The sequence below is a fragment of the Pleurodeles waltl genome, chromosome 3_1, assembly GCF_031143425.1.
Source record: "Pleurodeles waltl isolate 20211129_DDA chromosome 3_1, aPleWal1.hap1.20221129, whole genome shotgun sequence".
NCBI classification, from domain to species: domain Eukaryota; kingdom Metazoa; phylum Chordata; class Amphibia; order Caudata; family Salamandridae; genus Pleurodeles; species Pleurodeles waltl.
In genome coordinates this window covers 1,641,045,932-1,641,064,431 of record NC_090440.1, presented here as the reverse complement: position 1 = coordinate 1,641,064,431, position 18,500 = coordinate 1,641,045,932, and the positions used below count along the sequence as shown (strand labels likewise).

Sequence of the window (18,500 nt, the reverse complement as noted above, 5' to 3'; positions counted from 1 at the left end):
ATTTTGTGGTAAAAGCACTAGTGCAAATTATGCCAGTTGCACCCACCCCTACATCAGATCTACCATTCAGTTTCATGAACCTTTTTCAACCATATCACTAAATCAATACGCTGAAAGGTTGAAACTCTGTCTTCTCTTCTTCAAAGCACTCTGTACAAGAGGGGAATGTCTTTAAAATGTTGTAGAATTTAAATATTTTGGTAGAAGGAAGGGGGACACTGTTGGATACGTTGTTCAGATCAAATCTCTTATGTTGAACTTCTATGGAATACGGAGTTGGCATAAAACATTCAGAATCTCTCAAATACAGACACTTAATGCTGTTTGCCTGTATTGTACACCTCCCTGAGTTGATTAAACTTCTGCAGGGTAGGACTGGCGATTAGTCAGTGTCCGATGGGCTGGTCCAGCAGATCAGTGTGTGGGCTGTTCTTTCCCAGTTTGTGGGCTATTTGTATGGTCAGGTGAGCCAGTTTTTACTGTTGATTTCCCTGATATTATCATAAACATTGCCTGCAGCAAAGATAAATGCTTTTTTTTTGTTTATCCCAGTCCAACCCTGAGCTTCGAAAACAGGTTTCACAAAGCACAATGGGTTGGTCAGGGTCGGCTTTAGTGCTGGTGGCGCCCAGTCGACAGTCTTTTTTGTCACCCTCCCCCCAATGACCTCCTTCTCCATGGATTCCCTCACTACCACCATCCAACAGTGCCCCTCATCTGTATGTAGCACCTCTCTCACAGCCATTGAATTTGATTTATAGCACTACTCCTTCCAGTGTATACCAGCGTAGGGTGTCAAAGCACTTTACATCACACAGACATACAGAAAGAATTAATCATAAGTGTGTAAATTAGTCAATAGGAAATGGTATGTAGGACAATGAGGATTATCCGGTGTAGGAACACAAGTCATCCATACTAGTAGGCAGTATATGTTAAAAGTGGTCGGTCTAGAGATGCACAAACTCATGATTTAATACGTACCACAGTGGTTGGGGTTGATTTTCCTAATACGAATTTATTTATACCCAAACTCACACTTTTTTAAACATTATGGAAATGTAAGCAGAGGGAGAAACACAGCGCGCTCACCTATACCATGTAGAGGGCATGCAACTCTTTATTAACAATTTATAGGTCACTGTGCTCTATTAGGATTACAACTTATTGTTAGAAATTGGGTCTGTTGTTGGCAGAGGTATGCACCCTGACCAAGTAGGGACCACAATCCTAGTCAGGGCAAGTCACACAACATAAATTAGCCTGTGCTCACCCACCGGTAGATTGGATCAGAGCAGGCAGGCCTAACTTAGAAGGCAAAGTGTAAAGTATTTGTGCAGCACACACACAATATTCACTGGAGGTACACCACAAAAAAAGACTCCACACGGATGTTGAAAAATAAAGCTTGTTTATCTAGTTAGTTTAAGATTAGCATGATACAGATCCAATTCGTAAATAATTAAATATTTGCTTTGCAGACTCAAAAATAAAGCAAGGTTGATAATCAGTGATGAAATTGAAGACATGCTTCCAGGGATTCCTCCCTACGAGTGCGTGTTGATTCCACAGACTATGGTAATGTCCTGGCTGCGCTCCTGTCAAGAAGCAGATGAGTGATTCCCTGGGACGGTCACCAGGGAAGCAGGTGGAGACTGCGGGGGAATGGTGCAGTGGCCGGGTCTAGCAAGACCACTCCAGGTGCAGGGAGAACACAGAAGGTGGCAGCTATCGGGCCGCTCCGAGTGATCAAAGCTGTATGTGCCAAAGTTTGGCAGAACCGCTCCTGGTGACCAAAGATGCAAGCCGCAGAGTTGTCAAAATCACTCAGGGTGATTTGAAGCAGCGAGTAACAAAGGTTGAGCAGGGCCGCTACAGGTGATCAAAGTTGCAAGCAACAGAGTTTGCAAAGCTGCTTTGGGTGATTCGAAGTAGTGAGCAGCAACGGGAAGCAAACGCTGCTCAGAGTCACTCTGGGTTTGGTGAACGAGTCTTGGGCTACCAGGCAGAGATCAGCAGGGCAGCAAAGCAGGGCAGTAGTTCCTGGGATCAGTCAATAATGGCAGAGTGGCAATTCTGGCACATAGCAGTCTTTACTCCAGCAGCATTTTCTTGTGTCCAGAAGTGCACTGTCTTTAGTGGGTCTTGGACCCTGTACTTATACTGAAAAGTGCTTTTGATGTGGGTTGTGACTACAAAAAGTTCTTGTGAATTGCACAGGTCTCCCTTTCAGGTCAGCCCTGGCTCCCGAATAACAGTGGGAGGTATATAGCCCCTTTGTGTGGACTCAGGTCACTACCCTTTGAGGTGTGTGTGCCCTTCCGACCTCCTCCTCAGGAAGACCAATCAATATGCAGATGCAGCTGAGTATCCTGTGTTGTGTGTGTCTGGAGGGAATGCACAAGGGTAGCTGTCACCAAGCCATACATGTATTGTAGATAGGCTGTGGGCACACAGGCCATTAAGTGCAGGGAAAATGCCTACTTTCTAAAAAGTGGCATTTCTAAAATAGTAATAATGAATCCGACCTTACCAGTAAAGAGGATTTATTATTACCATTCCAGTGGTACTAAACATGATGCAGCTCCTCCTCTCAGATAAGGAATTACAGCTTAAAGGTATTATAAGGAATTCCCAATGCTGGCCTATGAGAGAGACAGGCCTAACAGTAATTAAAAAAAGACTTTGGGAATTTTTCAATTACCAGACATGAAAACTTAAACGTATGTCCTGCCTTTTCCTCACATGGCACCCTGCCTTTTGGGCTACCTAGGGTCTACTTTAGGGGTGACATATGTAAGGAAAGGAGAAAAGGGGACTTAAAGGCTTGACAAGAGGGTTTAAATGGCAAGTCGGTGGCAGTAAGACTGCACACACAGGCTTTCCACTAGCAGGCCTGAGCCATGTTTTAGAGTTACTCATGTGGGTGGCACAATTAGTGCTACAGCCCCACGTGTAGTATTTAATTTACAGGCCCTGGGTATATGGTATACCATTTTACAAGGGACTTAAAGGTAATTTTAATTTGCCAATTCTGGTTACACCAATGTTACCATGTTTTAGGGAAGAAGCACATGCACCTAAGCACTGATTGGTAATGGTAAAGTGCTCAGAGTACCAAGGCCAACAAAATGATGGTCAGAAAAATAGGAGAAAGGCAAAAAGTTTGTGGTAAGACCACCCTAAGGATGTCAGGTCTAACACTTATGAACTGCAAGTAACCCACCCTAAAGCTGGCCTTGGGGAGGGTGTGTGTGTCTGGCCAGTGGTGTCTGAGACAAGAGGGAGGGCAGATTCAATAGGCCTGATTGTTTATGGCAGGTCGGCAATATGGCTGAGGCTCATGATTGCATACTGAGGCAGGATTAACAACTATAAACATCATGTTTTGAATACTCGTTCTGACTTCTGATGTTTTCCTCGATTCTAGATTCAGTTTTAATGTAGAAGCCATAATTACAGCGAAAAACTAATTTCAGCTAAAACAATTTCACTTGTTACTTCTGAAATATTACAGCAAAACTCAAATCAATGTAACATCTTGGACAGACCAACCACACCTTTGGTTATTAGTAGCAATATGCAGGAGCGTCTCCTTCGTTATGGCGAAGGAGCTTTCCACCCCCACCCCCCCACCCCCAAACTAGGATATGAAAAAAAAACAATACTTGCACTATTGTTTTATTTTTCATCTGCTGGCTCAGCCAGCAGTACAGGGAGGGGTGGGGCAGAGCCACAGGAGGTGGGAGGAGGGAGGAGGGAGGGGACAGAGTGCACCTAAGTGCTCATGTGTGTTTAGCCGGCCTAACACACATACCCATTTAGATTTCTTCAGCCCGGCTGTATTGTACATCCGGGCTGTAGAAACTGTGCAGTCACTGCCGCTCAAACTAATCCTGATGCTGCTTTCATGCTATCTTTAGCATGAAAGCAGCATCAGGTTTGCTGGGGAGCATGTGCTGGTTTGGGAAAAGAAGCGAGGCGGCAGTAAGGTAAGTTTATTTTATTTTATTTTTTAATTATCCCCCTCCGTCTCCATCCCGACACCCCCTCCCCCCCGCCCTCGAGTTTAGTGGCAGCCACCACTGGCAATATATAAGAATAGCTGTGTTAAATAAATGTAGAAAGTCTAAGATGCTGCTCACAATTTATCACATTTATTTGGGGGCGTCACTTTCTTTCTTTCCTAGATTAGAACACACACAGCTCTTTTATCTAAATCTGAAATATACAAACTAAGTAATATATATGCGAGCAATGTAACTCTCCTCTGCAGGTTAATGGCTGGCTAGTCTTGTTCATATATCCCTTGATGGTAGACATGGCCTACACCTATTTCTGGCACCGAGTATCAGGCACAAATTAGCTGCTTTGGCACTTTTCCAATGGATTTTTTCATTTTTGGAGAATACAAATAATATGTTAACGGTCATGGATTTTCAGATTTGCGTTATTTGGGTCGTAGGGGATTTTTTTTAGCATTTATGTTTCAGGTTTCTCGGGGTTCATGGTCATTTATTGTATTTGGTAATTGCGTTTTATCGTTAATTCTTAAAAGACTGGGTTTTTAAAATATATATTCTACCAATAGCACAACAGTTATGTGGCAGACATTTGGTTAAGACCTTTAAATGTGCGAATTTGTCCATTACAAATTCAGCGGGAGGAACGCCCATACTGCTCCGTAATTTAGCAAAACGCTGGCCAACATGGATTCTTTCCCCTGCGGGTGTCCACCTAACATCAATACAGAGCACAGGAGCCGGGAATAAACTCCTGTTTATTCAAAAGATGCCTGTCGCTGCAGGTCCCATGTACCTTTACAAGGAAAATTCAACACAAGTAAATGGCCGCTTTTAAAGATGGATTTTATTGCACATTTAGAGATGTATTTTGCACGCGTTCATACTTACATGCCGGGGACGGAGGTTAGTTCACGTCTAAAGTTTACAGTATTGTCACTGGGCCATGAACGCCGTTATGGCTCTCAATAACTACCTTGCAAGGCTGGTGAAACAATACTCTTGTTCAAACGTGTGAATATTCCAATTTAAATGGTAAACTCGTAAGCACGAAGACCCTGATCACCAGTGCCACGGAAATGGGATGCGGTATTTATAACACACGGTAATTGCCTGTCATTACCGTACAGTGAGGTATTTACTCGTGCCAGATGTATCAAAGCGTTTTACCCATTCAGTACCTATTGGAAAAAATGTTCCTACATATGGTCCTAGTGCGGTAAATTATATCTCCTATACCGAGTATTCCTCATACAATTATATTGCTGAATTTGTTCGTTCTATAGCAAATTCGGCATATATGAGAAATTACCCCCACGTTTTTCTTCCAGTAAATTGCGGGGGTGTGATGTTTGCGAAAATAAAACCCCGGAATTCCGGTATGTACAGTAACACGATTACAGTAACACATATTGGAATTCGGCGCCATAATCGGGAGGTACCTTGCCTGGGGCTCTCAGTAACCTGTAAAATGTCATTCTTTGCATTCTCGAATCTTACTCTCTCGTTTTTTTCTGTGTGTTCTTTGTAACAGGGTGCCAAGGCCTGCTTCCTCCGCGACATCCCCTTCTCGGCCATCTATTTCCCGGTTTACGCGCACTGCAAAACGCTCCTCGCCGATGAGAATGGCCATTTGGGAGGGCTGCAGCTCCTCACAGCTGGCGCTCTTGCAGGTAAGGCTATATTTGTATGTGTGCGCAGAGAAACCTTTTTAAATGGAAATCATGGAAATTGCCTTCATCAGCTACATTTATACAAAAGGTAATCGCGGTAATTCCCAACTTGTTTTCGGCGTGGGCATTTATATCCTCCATGATAAGTAGTTCAGTTTTAACAACTGCTAATTGCATTTGCATATTGTGGATAAACAGCTTAATGCATCCCAGCAGCTTGGAGCCAAATCATAACGATCCATCCGAAAAATGATTCTGTCAATAACAAGTCCATAGACTTCAGCATCACGTGGACCGGGGTGTGGCTGCACGGCGCTTTTAGAGTAACAAGGGCCCTGCTCTCTCTGCGGTGTCTTCATGTGCACGTAGTCCTAGACCCGTTGTTCCCTTTTTCTTGTGACTACACACAGCTGTTGTGAACACTCATTTGATCAATACATGGCCACGGCATTCCCCGGGGCTTTACACTGTGCCGTTAAATTATGAATAAATACAAGCATTATTTTGAGTGCAGCATATACCTGGAGGCCTCTTGGCGCTAGGCCTGTATTCACCCCAGTTCCCATCACCCTGTTAGCAGAAGAGATAGGTTTCGAGGGCCTTGTGGAAAACATTGGAACGCCCTTTTGCACGCGAGCAGGCCCGGCTTCAGCCCTGTGGCGCCAGGTGTGACAGTATTTTTGGGCGCCCCGCCCTCCCCCACCACCCATGACTTGCAACTCGGATTCCCTCACTACCACCAGGCAAACGTGCCCCTCACCCCTAACCACAGAAAATACAGTTTGGTTCTTTGCAGCAGACATATTAACCCTCTGCACTTCTTTGTGGCAAGTAGAAACTGCCTCACTTTTATGTTGGCATTTTATTGCTGCCTGAAAGCTGGCGTACATGGAACTCTGCAGCAGGTGCTTCTAAATTGTAAGTTATTGCTGAACACAGCGCCCCAACCCCTGAATCGGTGCCCCTTCCAGGCCGCACCGGTCACACTGCCCTGAAGCCGGCCCTGAGCGCGAGGGTATGGATAGCTGGCTCAATAACTGAGAGAAGAGAACAGAAAACGCTCTTTCGCCTAACTGAGCCCTCTTGAAAGCGGGGGGCTTAGTAGATACAGGGCTGTGGAGTGAGCGAAATAGGTGGAGCCTGAAAAGTGGGGTTTCAGTTTCCTGCCAATGAAGCGATCAATAGACATAACAGAAGGCTTGGAATTCAGTTCACTTTGTTACAGGCAGCCGGTGGACGCTCCACATAGCACTGGAAGATAGCTCGAACCTTCACAGGCCGAAAACTATTCTCACCCTGCGTTTTGAACTATTTGCAGTGTCCTGGTTGTCCCTCTGGAAAGAGCTAAGTAACAGGCATTGCAGAGTGTAGTCTAGGCAAGATTGGTGCTCGCAGATGTGATGGAATAAATAGGAGGATATTTTTACTTCTGCGAGATGTAAGCAGACGCTTCAGAGTTATCCTGGCCCTGAAATTCAAGTGTTTGTCCTCGAAGAACCCTATGTTTTTGACTTCGGAAACTGGGCTAGACAAAGGGTCCATTTAGTTAGATCAGCGCGAGGGAGACCGCAGTTTGTCATATCGTCGAAATATTAATTCAGTTTTGCTCGCATTAAGTTTTGGCAACATTTCACTCATTCAGTCTTCAATAGAAAAAAGGCGAGGCAGATGAGAATGCTGGAACTCAAGTGAAATTCTACTGAATTAGAAAGTAATATGAGTATTTCTAGCTTAAGAAATTGATTACAGGCCCCAAAAAAATTAAATATGGCCGACAGGGGTGTCAGGTAATCAAAACTGGCGATAAGAAGGATCTCAGGAGCACCCAAGAGGAAACCATAGAAACCTTTGATTGAAAGCAGGGCCAGATTGGAAGCCCAAAGCAGCCCCAGCAAATTTTGCCAGACCAGCCCCCATAGGGTGCCTAGCGAGCAAGCCATTACCACTACAGTGGGGCCTGTTGGGTTCTTTCTCCCCTGCCAAGAAAATGTGGGGAAAAAGTGGCAAAAACGGTGCAGTCTACTACACATTTTTCATTATATATTCAGTAGTCCTAATTTTTAAAGCATAGTAAATGATGACCTTAGAGTGAACCGGGGAACAGCAATCTTTATTGGGGTCCTTCAATGATTCTCTCACCATCACCCTCTAACAGTGTCTCTCATCTCACCATATCCTCTTTCTCAAATGAATTTAATTTGTTTTTTAGCAATACACTAAAAGTGTGGGGGGGTGTAACCGGACTATTAGGCCCAGTTCAAGGGGTGCGAATTAGGAGCGTATTTACCAGGTAGAGATGGGTGTAAGGAGTGGCCGTGTCTTTCGAGGGAGTTCCCTTTACAGACTAGGAGGTCTCACACACATTATAGTGTCATGCTTCATCATTTGACCACCTAGCCCCACCCAGGTAAGATGATACTACCTGGGCGGACTCAACCTCGTTGTTAAAAGAACTGCAGAGGGAGTGCTGAAATTAAATCTGACTGGATATTACATGGATCCAGATAGGGAACTGGTAAATAAAATAAAATTACCTTACAAATCACCTGTTTCAATTGGAAATAATTTAATATGGGTGTTTGTAGGTAAGAGTAAAAACTGTGGTAAGGACTCTGTTGAGAATGATGACTCACGGAGGCTGAAAATGAGGGACCAACATGTTTCTGCTCACACAAAGAGCTGGAAAGTCTGGGGCATTCATCAGGGTCGGGGTTCCCTATAGGAAAAAGAGCATGGAAGCATGCTTGGAAGATAAAGTGAGTAAATGACAAGCCTACCTGAACATTTTGTTCTATGGGGGAGACCTAAGGGGAAGATTAAAACAGTGGTGAAATAGAGGTGCCACTTCAGCCAAAAACACACAGCACACAAGGGTGACAGACATGCTGTGATGATGGAAATGACGCGACGTGTCTCACCGATCCTCGGGCTGTCGGGAAACATAGTCCCGTGATTTAGCACCTCTCTTACCGGCGCAGGGTGTTGGAGCACTTTACATCCTGCAAGCATACAGGGACAATGAGTCACACGCGTGTAAATCACTATATAGAGAATGTTGACAAAGGGGATTACATGGTGTAGGAGTCACATGTCATCCATACTGGTAGGCATTTTTTAAGAGTGCCTGGACTGGAGAACGATAACCTCAGAATTCAGAACTAATAAGAATTAATTTCTTCCCCAATAAACCCTTTTTAGCAAAATTAGGATTATCAAAGACTGGGAAAAAACATAACTTTCTAAGCTGTACCATCCAGTTTGCATGCAGCTCTTTGATGACAGTTCATAGCTCACTGTGCTAGATTATGATTGTGTAACTTGTGAACTAAACAAGTAACAAAAGGAGCTCTGTGACTAAAGCAGTATCCCACTGAGCTATACACATAAAATACAGTTCTGTGATCTGCATTTTACAAGTTCTTTGCAGCAGGCAGGTTCTCTGCGCTACCTTAAATGAGTCAAAACTGCAACTAGACAAAACTCCAATCTCTCTCCAGCGGATACATCAGTCACCAGAGTTATCTTGGCACTTTTACTGTTGCCAGAAAACTGTTGGATATACAAGGAACTCTGCAGTGCCTTTAAAATTGCTGTACTTCTACACCCCCCCATAACAAAAGCGGCCCCCACCCTTCCAGCTTCCCATGGAAATGCACAATGCTTGTTATGGCCAGTACGGCCTTGAATTGAAAGGGGGAAGGGATAAGTAACAGATCCAAGAAATGGCTTGCCTCTGAATTCCTTCTGCTTCCCCTAGGTTAACTAGTATGACATATTCCACTCTTTCAAAAGTAGTGGAGAAATTTAACAGGCAGCTGCTACTCATCCTAATGGACAAAGGGGCCATACCCCCTCACCTTTTGTCCAAAAAGAAGTGTGTGCCAGGCTGGCAAAGGTGAGCCTGACAGACCCTCTTTACTTTAAGGTCGTGCAGCCAGGAGCTAGACATGCGCAGGTTTGTGGCTTCCTGAGCTGAACTTTGCTGGGCTCAAGATGCCCCAGCTCCTCTGGGATTGGCATCTTCAGCCTGGCAAAGCACCTTGAGGCCCTCCCCCTCATGATGAGGGGGGAGCATCACTGATTGCCTCAGACATGGGCACTTCAGTTCCAAGCCCTGTAGTGGGCAGGGATGAGTGTCAATCACTGACATCTCTTCACAGAGTGGGGTGGCGTCAGCAACTCTCACTGACTCAGTCTCACTCTGTGACAAGTAGGGACTATGGCCTTCCCTCATTGGCTGATTTAAGGTCAGCCAATGAGGGAAGACAACAGGCCCAATCCTTCTGGGACCTCCAAGACAGAGCTGGGCAGGTAAGTATGATTTTTTTTTGTTATGTTTGGTGCTTGAATGCAAGAATATATGAGAGTGAGTGTTGTGAACAGATATATATATATGATATATATATATATATATTCGGTGGCATGTGTAGCTGCAGATACACATGCTATGCACAGTTCTTGCCATCTAGTGTTGGGCTCGGAGTGTTATAAGTTGTTTTTCTTCAAAGAAGTCTTTTCGAGTCACAGGACCGAGTGACTCCTCCTTTTCGGCTCCATTGCGCATGGGCATCAACTCCATCTTAGATTGTTTTGTTTCCGCCATCGGGTTCGGACGTGTTCCTCTTCACTCCGGCTGTTAGATTTGGAAAACTTATAATTCACTGAAATTCGTCGGTATTGTTCTTGATCGCGCTCCATCTTGCATGGACACCTCGGTACCGGCAAACACACACCTTTGGTTGCCCTTCGGGGCACCCACGCCCAACCTGGGCCTGGTCGGCCCACCGCAAGAAGCGTCGAAGCCTCATGGACCAGACCCAGTTCCGATTCTGCCCTCGGTGCCACGCCAAGTATCCCTACACAGATCAACATCGGGTCTGTAATCTGTGTTTGTCACCAGATCACCGAGAGGATACTTGTGAGGCCTGCAGATCCTTCCGTTCCAAGAAGACCTTGAGAGACCGAAGGGCGAGAAGGCTACAAATGGCGTTTAAGAGCACCGAACACCTCGACGCTGAAGAAGATGAGATGATCCACACTGCCATCTCCGTTCAAGGATCCGATTCAGACGAATCCGACGTCGACCGACCACCGACAGCGGGCCAGCATGTGAGTACGCTTGCCCCGACCCAGAACAAGACCAATCAAAAGGCCTCGGGGGACGCCACTGCCGGAAGGCCATGGCTCCACCCGGAAAAAATCAAGCGGTGACCAAGTAACACGTTCGGCACCGAAAAAGGCCACACCCGCATCGAAGTCTTCGGACTCGAGTCAAAACACAGTCTCCGAAAAAATTAGACACCGACCTGTCGAGTCGAGACCCCGAAAGTCTCATTTAGAACCGAGGCCTGCTACCACCACAGGCATTTCGGTACCGAAAAAAACGGCTTCGGAGCCGAAAAGACAATCATATACTGAGGAACATGGACTTTCAAAACAGCTTAAAGAAAGCCTTAGATTTGAGGAAGAGCTTCAACAAATGGAGGGATTTGATGACAGACAAGCCAGGATACAGATCCACAATGATACTGGCAAGATCCTCACAGCACCTCCCCTCAAATTTAAAAGAAAGCTGGCATTCCATGGACGTATGCACATTGATCAGCCAAAGGCTAAAGTGCCAAGAGAGCCTCCTCAATTTTATATTGTTGGACACGTGCATTGAAACTCTTCACAATGAACAATATGATACTTAACAATATGATACTTAGGCCCTTATTTATACTTTTTTAGCGCCGCATTTGCGCCGCTTTTTGACGCAAAAGTGGCGCAAACTTACAAAATACAATTGTATTTTGTAAGTTTGCGCCACTTTTGCGTCAAAAGACTGACGCAAATGCGGCGCTAAAAAAGTATAAATAAGGGCCTTAGTGAATTAGCCTTACATTTCTGTATGTTAGAAAGCAATACGCATAAATAACGTTTGAACAAACGTGTTCGTCATGTTTTTCCTTCTTTACCAACATTTTTAGTCCATATAAACTCCTACAATCCCTCCCCCATCCTCGAATTGTTTGATAGTGTCCGCCCTGTTCCGATGCTGGAACGGGTTTCTTGCACATCCCCACACGTTTTTGGTGGAAATGTGATTTCACATTCCTGAAGGTGGCACTATGGTGTCTGGCAATTGTTCGTATTATCAGTGTATGTATCTGGGATCAATTTATTTATCAATATGGTTTTCATTTTGTGTATTTGCCCAAATGTGCGGACGTCATCTGGAACACAGGCATTATCCACAATACGCAAATACTCCTGAAACATGAGTATCTCCCCCTGCCATGCAATCTTCATCTTGTTAGTACTACGAGTGATGATGAGATGTCAACTCCAACAAGGAATAGCAGTAATTGTCATAAGTAAAGCTGCTGTTGCTAACAGTACCAATAGTCCATCCTATGACAGAGTACGCTCAACCTAAAACAATGATTGTTAAAGGTGGCAGGAGAAGCAGAGGTCTAAATGCCAGACCTAGTATAATCCCTAAGAGCTCAGCATTAAACAATATAAAACCAGGCAAATGTTCATAATGGTAGAGCCACTATTGCGAACCAGCAAAGAAAAGGTGGTAGGAAAGGGGAGTATACCAACCAGTACGTTGATCACTGTTGATGCCGCTACCAATGCAATAAATCAACTAAATGATATGCAGATTTTTTCTGGTGGGGTCTCTGTACCCAAAAGTACCTATGTGCTGGGAGAAAACAATGCGGAACTTGGTGGCCATGAAACTTTCCCATCACATCAAATGAAACTTTCCCATCACATTAAAAAATCCAAACTAGAACAGTCCATAATGTAACTTAACTCCTACCAACAACAAGGCACCATCTGGCTCCCTCCCAGACCATCTTAGTAAACAGTCAGGATAATCCTAGGCATAATTGCAAATCACACACTGCTCAGAGGTCTGTTACCCAGGACTCAGCAGAACTGACAACAATCAGTCCTGGGAAAAACCCTACATTAATTTATCACAACCAACCACAGAAACCACATAAAACCCCAGAATTGCAGTCTCCTGATTATGCTGCAAATGTACTACCAAAGGGTTGTAGATACTGACTACTATATCACATTCGTATTCGTTAGCTCAAGTGGTAATGTGAAGTGAAAAACCTCTCAAAATGTCAGGCTAGTAGGTTTCCGGAAGGAAAAGAAAATGTGGACCAGATCTTATAAATTGGATCACACAACTACTAAAAGATGATGTCCTTGAAGAAGAGAATGAGAACTATCCTGACAAACTGATAATAGCCAGGGCTCACAGAATACTTAATGTAACGCTGATGCATGGTGCTGCACCGCTAATACTAATTGTTTACTTTCAAGATGTTGTGATCAAGGATCAAATACTGAGCAAAGCTAGGTCTAAGAAGACAACCCGAACTACCGCAGGACATTCGTTCTTGACCTTTCCAGACTATCACATTGCTAAATGATTAAGAGAAATGAGAACTTATCAGTATGAGCCACTTTTCTTCCAATTTCTGCTCTTTTTTCCAGTGTTTGTGCTGCTGCACCTCTGATTTGAAATATAGTCTCACAACAATCAGCTCTTATTCAACCTCTTTAAAACTTTTGCTCCCCAAATCGATATCTTTACTTTAAAAAAAAAAAAATACGTAATTGTTTTTCCATGATGGTAATGTAGCATTATTCAATTCTGGTACTATTACGATTTCCACCTTGCTTGGGAGGAGTATTTCTATTAACATAACAAGACCCGTTAGGCCATATTTAGCAGATCCCTCCATATCAGGTGGCACTTGCAACCCTCACTATTTATCAGTGTACATAGCAGAAAACAGTCCATCATGAAATCACAGTTAATATTCCCCAACCAACCATCGCCCTCCCTCCCTCCCTGTGGTGCATCTATTGGCAGTGCGCACAGTATCTGCTCTACAATCCTCTCCCTTTCTGGGGGTGAATTGCTAAGTTGAGGTGTGTCCTATCTCAGCCCCGGGCCAGGGGAGCAGGTGTGGCCATAATGTGAGCCTTCAGCCTTCTTCAGGCAGGTCTTCCTCTGCGTTCCTCAGTGAGTCTACTAATGTTTCCCTGGTGCACGCTGTATCTAAGGAGCCCTTCCTTCATTTTGCATCTCATAGCTTACCCTCTGCCCATTTCCGAAGTTCCGGCTTCAATGAATGTGGGCTAGGGCCTTGCCGGTCCTTCCAGTGCCTCACGATCTCCCGCTTTGCTAAGGTGAATGCTAAGTCCTAAAAGCAACTAGTGACTTTTGTCTTCGCTGTATGGGGGAACCATCCCAATAAGCAATGGTGTGCCTCCTGCGGGACCGCGCACCGTATGCTAACAGATAACATCGCCACCACCTCTCCCCAATAAGCAACTATCTCAGGGCAACTCCAGAACATGTGGTAGAATTCTGCTTTCACCTGCTGGCATCTCGGGTATGCATTATTTGTTTGCGCAAATATCTGTTTAGCCTTCCAGGGGTGAGGTATGCTCTATGTAGCACATAGAAGTTAATTAGTTTGAATCTTGCATTCTTAGTGGCTTTAACTATGTTATACAGTATGGTCTCCCAATTCTTCTCGCTTATGTCCCGCCCCAGGTCCTCCTCCCACCTGCCCTTTAGGGGCAGCAACTGGGTCTGGATGTCTCCCCGATAGAGCCGATAGAGGCAGGTGACTGCTTTGCGTGTTCCTCCGGCTGTGAGGATATATTGAAAGTAGCCAGTCTGCGGGGGTTCTGTCAGTCCTGATCCTCGGTGCTTGCGAATAGCCCTTGTAATCCCTCTATGCAGAAAAAAATGTTCCCCGGGTAGGTCATAACAGAGTTGTAATTGATCAAAGGGCAAAAATACCCCCCCCCCCCCATAGAGGTCTCCCATGGTGGTTATTCCCACTTCCTGCCATGCTGCGATTCCCCTCCACGATCCGCAATGAACAAGCTCCTCAAGGTAGCACAGTGGCAGGTCCGGTGCATAGGGGACTTTGATCTTCACCTTTCGGAGGCCACGCGCCCAACATTGGTGCATTACTTTAATTTCAGTAGTCTCTCCTGCACTCGTCGGGAGAAGGCCAAGCAGCAGCCTGATCAGCTAGGGCATTTCAGGAGGCATAAGCCACTGCTCTTCTCCCTGTCTCTGGTCACTTGCCACCCATTGTGTGAGCCACTGGAATTGCTCCACCAAATAATAGGTTTTAGAATCAGGGACCGACAGACCTTCCTCCGTTGTTTGCCTCTGCATGGTAGCCAGCGCCACCCTGCGCCTTCCCTTGCCCCATATACGCTTGGTAAAAATCTTATTGATGCCACGAAAATAGGAGGCCGGTGTTCCAAACTGAGAGGGTGGAGAAAAAGTAGAGTAGTCGAGGTAGTGACATCATCCTCAGGAGAGCCACTCTACCTGCAACTGATAGTGGCAGCGTCGCCCAGAAGGAACTATTGGTGCGAAGGGATCCAATCGCCCTGCCCACGTTTCCTTCTAACAAGTCCTCAGGAGCGTGATAAATATGGACTCCAAGTCACTGAAAGGAGTCAGGCTCCCATAACAGAGTGCCAATGCTCTCCTGGGGCTGCTCCAAATGGCGAACCGGGAACAGGTATGGTTTAAGCCAGTTCACCTTCGGTCCTGACAAGAATCCATATTGATTCAACATCTCCTGAATGCCTCTCAGCGCAATCTGGTCATTATGGAGAAATAATAGGAGGTCGTCGGCATAAAGTGCTATATTATGGGTGCTACTGTAGGCGAAAAGCAGGGGGAGAGAGAGGACAGCCCTGCCTGGTCCACTTCCCCACCACCCAGCTATCCGAAATCAGGTGACCAGTATGAACTCTGGCCATCGGGCCGGAGTACAGAAGGCGTGTCCAGGCCAAGAAGCTCTCTCCCAGGCCTATTAGCATCATTACTTCGTAGAGGAAGTGCCACTCTAGGCTGTCAAAGGTCTTTTCAATGTCGATAGCCAGAACTGCTGTTCTGTCACCCTACCTTGGAGCAGCCTCCAGGACCATGCACAATCTCCTAATGTTATGTGTCGTATTTTAGCCCGAGATAAAGCCTGCATTGTCTCGATGAATAAGATCTGACATATGTGGCAAAAGGCTTGTGGCTAAAATCCTGCTTAGGATTTTGTAGTCAGTATTTAACATGGAAAGCGGTCTGTAAGCACTCTTATTGTGTGGCTCTTTTCCTAGCTTTAACAGGGGGATTATAAGAGCCTCCCTGGTGGACTGTGGTCAAAGTTGCTCTTTTTTGGCTATATTATACATGTCTACCAGCTTGGGGGCCAACACCTCAGAATATGTGACATAAAATTCAATGGGAAGCCTGTCCATTTATTCCAGGTCATGGCTATTATGGCTGCTCTAACCTCCTGGATTGTTATCGCCTCCCCTAGTGCAGTCGCACGCTCATGCGCAAGAGTAGGAAAGCAACAATCCCTCAAGATCTCAGACAGGCTTGCCACTGTGGGGTCTATTATTCCAATGTACAGTTGGGTATAGTAGTCATGGAATTCCCGGTTAATACCTTCTTGCCTGTAGAGCCGGTCATCAGCATCTGTGACTAGTTTCACAATGTTTGACCCTCATTTAGCTGGATTCGCCAGCCACGCTAGAAGCGTACCAGCCCTGTCTCGCTCTGCATGAGCTCAGACCATATAGTTGCGATAGTCAAACCAACAAAACCTTTCCACTTTCTGTGCTACCTCCTTCCCCGCCTCCAGGAGCTCCTGTTGGACCTCTGGGTGCGCCGGGTGTCTTTTTTTTCAGCTGCCCTGAGGGAATCTTCCACCTCCAAGATCTCCCTAAGCAGTGTGCATTGGATCCCCACTGACTACGAAATGCAACGACCTCCGAGCACCACCTTAAAGGCGTCCCATTCGGAGAAGAGGGAAGTAGAAGTTCTGGCATTCTTGTCAAAATAATGTTGTTCATCTGTGCCTATGCAGTCCCAAAAGACCTAGTCATCCAGGGACTCCGGTCGAAGGCCCCAAGTGGGTATCGCAGGCCACTCTCTCGTCCATTGCAATCCCATCAGCAAGGGGGTTGAGGTCGGTAATCGTGCAGGACAAATACTCTGTGTTGGCCACTCGCTCATGTATGTCAGCCGTGCACAAAAAGACTTCCAGGCGCACAGGAAGGTCGTGTAAATTAGTGAAGAAGGAGTAATTTACAAGAGGGCTCATCGAAAAACTCCACCTTCCCTACATTGGGGCCCATAGATGCTTCCAAATGCTATGTCGCGCCAATCCAGGGGCCCAAGTACTAGCACATATATCTCCTTGGGATCTACAATCTGCCCAGTGTGCTGGAAGGGAACTCCTGCCCTAGCCCAGAATAGGACATCATGAATGAAAGCTGAGTAAGTCGTATAAATAAGCCGCCATCTCCTCCTGTGCTCCAGTGCTACTCCCTCTGCTATAGTTAAGTGTGTTTCCTGGAGGAGTGCGATATGCACTCCTCTCCACTCCAGGTATGAGTGGACTTTGTATCTTTTAGCCATTGTGCACATCCCCAGTATGTTCCAGGTTATAATCTTATAGGTAGTTGGGGTCGCCATACTATTGCAATGTCATCCCCAGGACAAGTAGGGTTCCCCCTCTCATCCAAACAATCATGCAGGTAATTAGTAGTCAGTCAACAGTGATAGGGTTCATATTACACCCAATACATGCAGGCAACCCACCCTCATCGCCACCCCTAGCTGGTCCTCCCTCCCCATGTCAAATAGCAAATTAGAGTACCCCTAACATTGCGCTGATCATAAATGCTATAGTCTGGTCACTGAGCCCTCAACATTACAAATATATGTTGAGTGCAGACAGGGACTAGATCAGTTCGCTAACATTCATTCTCCTCCCTTCGAGCAGAGTTGCAGCAGGCTGTTCCGAAATTTTTGGTCATTCAGTCCAATGCACTAGGTGCAGCACACAGACTCCCTCTTCTCGCCCACTGAGCTGCTCTAGATAAGGTCATCTGCCATGTGCAGTGTAATTTTGGCAAGGTTCTCATCTGTCAGTCCGTCCTGGCTAGCAGCTCTGAAGGTACTGGAGCGCTGGGAGCCCCCCCCCGGACAACTGAGAGGGTGATGTCCACCCACCTCTGCTCAGCGCCGCGACCTCCTATATCGGCCGCTGCTGCGCACTCTGTGCCTCCTTTCCCAATGGAACCAGCCTGCCTCTCGTGATGCCATCTTTTTCATTGAGGGTTTCACCCTCTCTAGGGCTGCTCTGCTGGGTCCTGCATGAGCATGTGCATCCAACCAGCTCCATATCTCCTGAGGCGTATGGAAGAATTGTGCGCCCTCTTGTGTGACCACTAGCAGGGGCGCTGGAAAGAGCATAGCATATTGGAGGCCCAGTTGTCACAGGCGATGCGGGACTGCCGTGAACGATGCACTCTGTTTTTGGACAGCCCTGGTGAAGTCCGGAGATATCACTACTCTCTGATTGTCTAAGTGGATATCATCTTTCGCTCGGGTGCAAGCTATTATGTGGTCACTGTCCTTGTAGTGAAGCAGCTTCGCTACTATTGGTATTGAAGGCGCCCCAGGTGAAGGCGGTCGGCCTGGCACTCTGTAGGCTCCACCGTATGCTTGATCTGGGCAAGCTGGAGTCCCAGTGGGCAGCAGGCCCTCGGCTCCCCTCATCATGACCAAGGATCCGAGAGGGGCCCGCTGCCCCCCACTCAACACCAGGAGGCCCTATCGCCCATCTTGGTGGTACCCCACTGTTGGAAGTTTACTCCTGGCTAACTGGTGCCCACCGGTCGCACGTTGGGCTGAGAGGTGCTGCAGCAGGTCTCCCCCTCACCCGGCATCTGGCCCAAGGCC

At 46.2% G+C, this 18,500-nt stretch overlaps 1 protein-coding gene across 1 annotated transcript in view; it reads left to right on the top strand.

Annotated features, from left to right (window-relative positions):
- The window catches only part of SLC25A12 (solute carrier family 25 member 12), a 451,247-nt gene that overhangs the window by 387,871 nt on the left and 44,876 nt on the right, over positions 1–18,500 (top strand). The window contains exon 15 of the mRNA XM_069225331.1: positions 5,557–5,695. Within this exon, the coding sequence (XP_069081432.1) occupies positions 5,557–5,695 (139 nt within the window). The remainder of the gene's footprint in view (positions 1–5,556; positions 5,696–18,500) is intronic.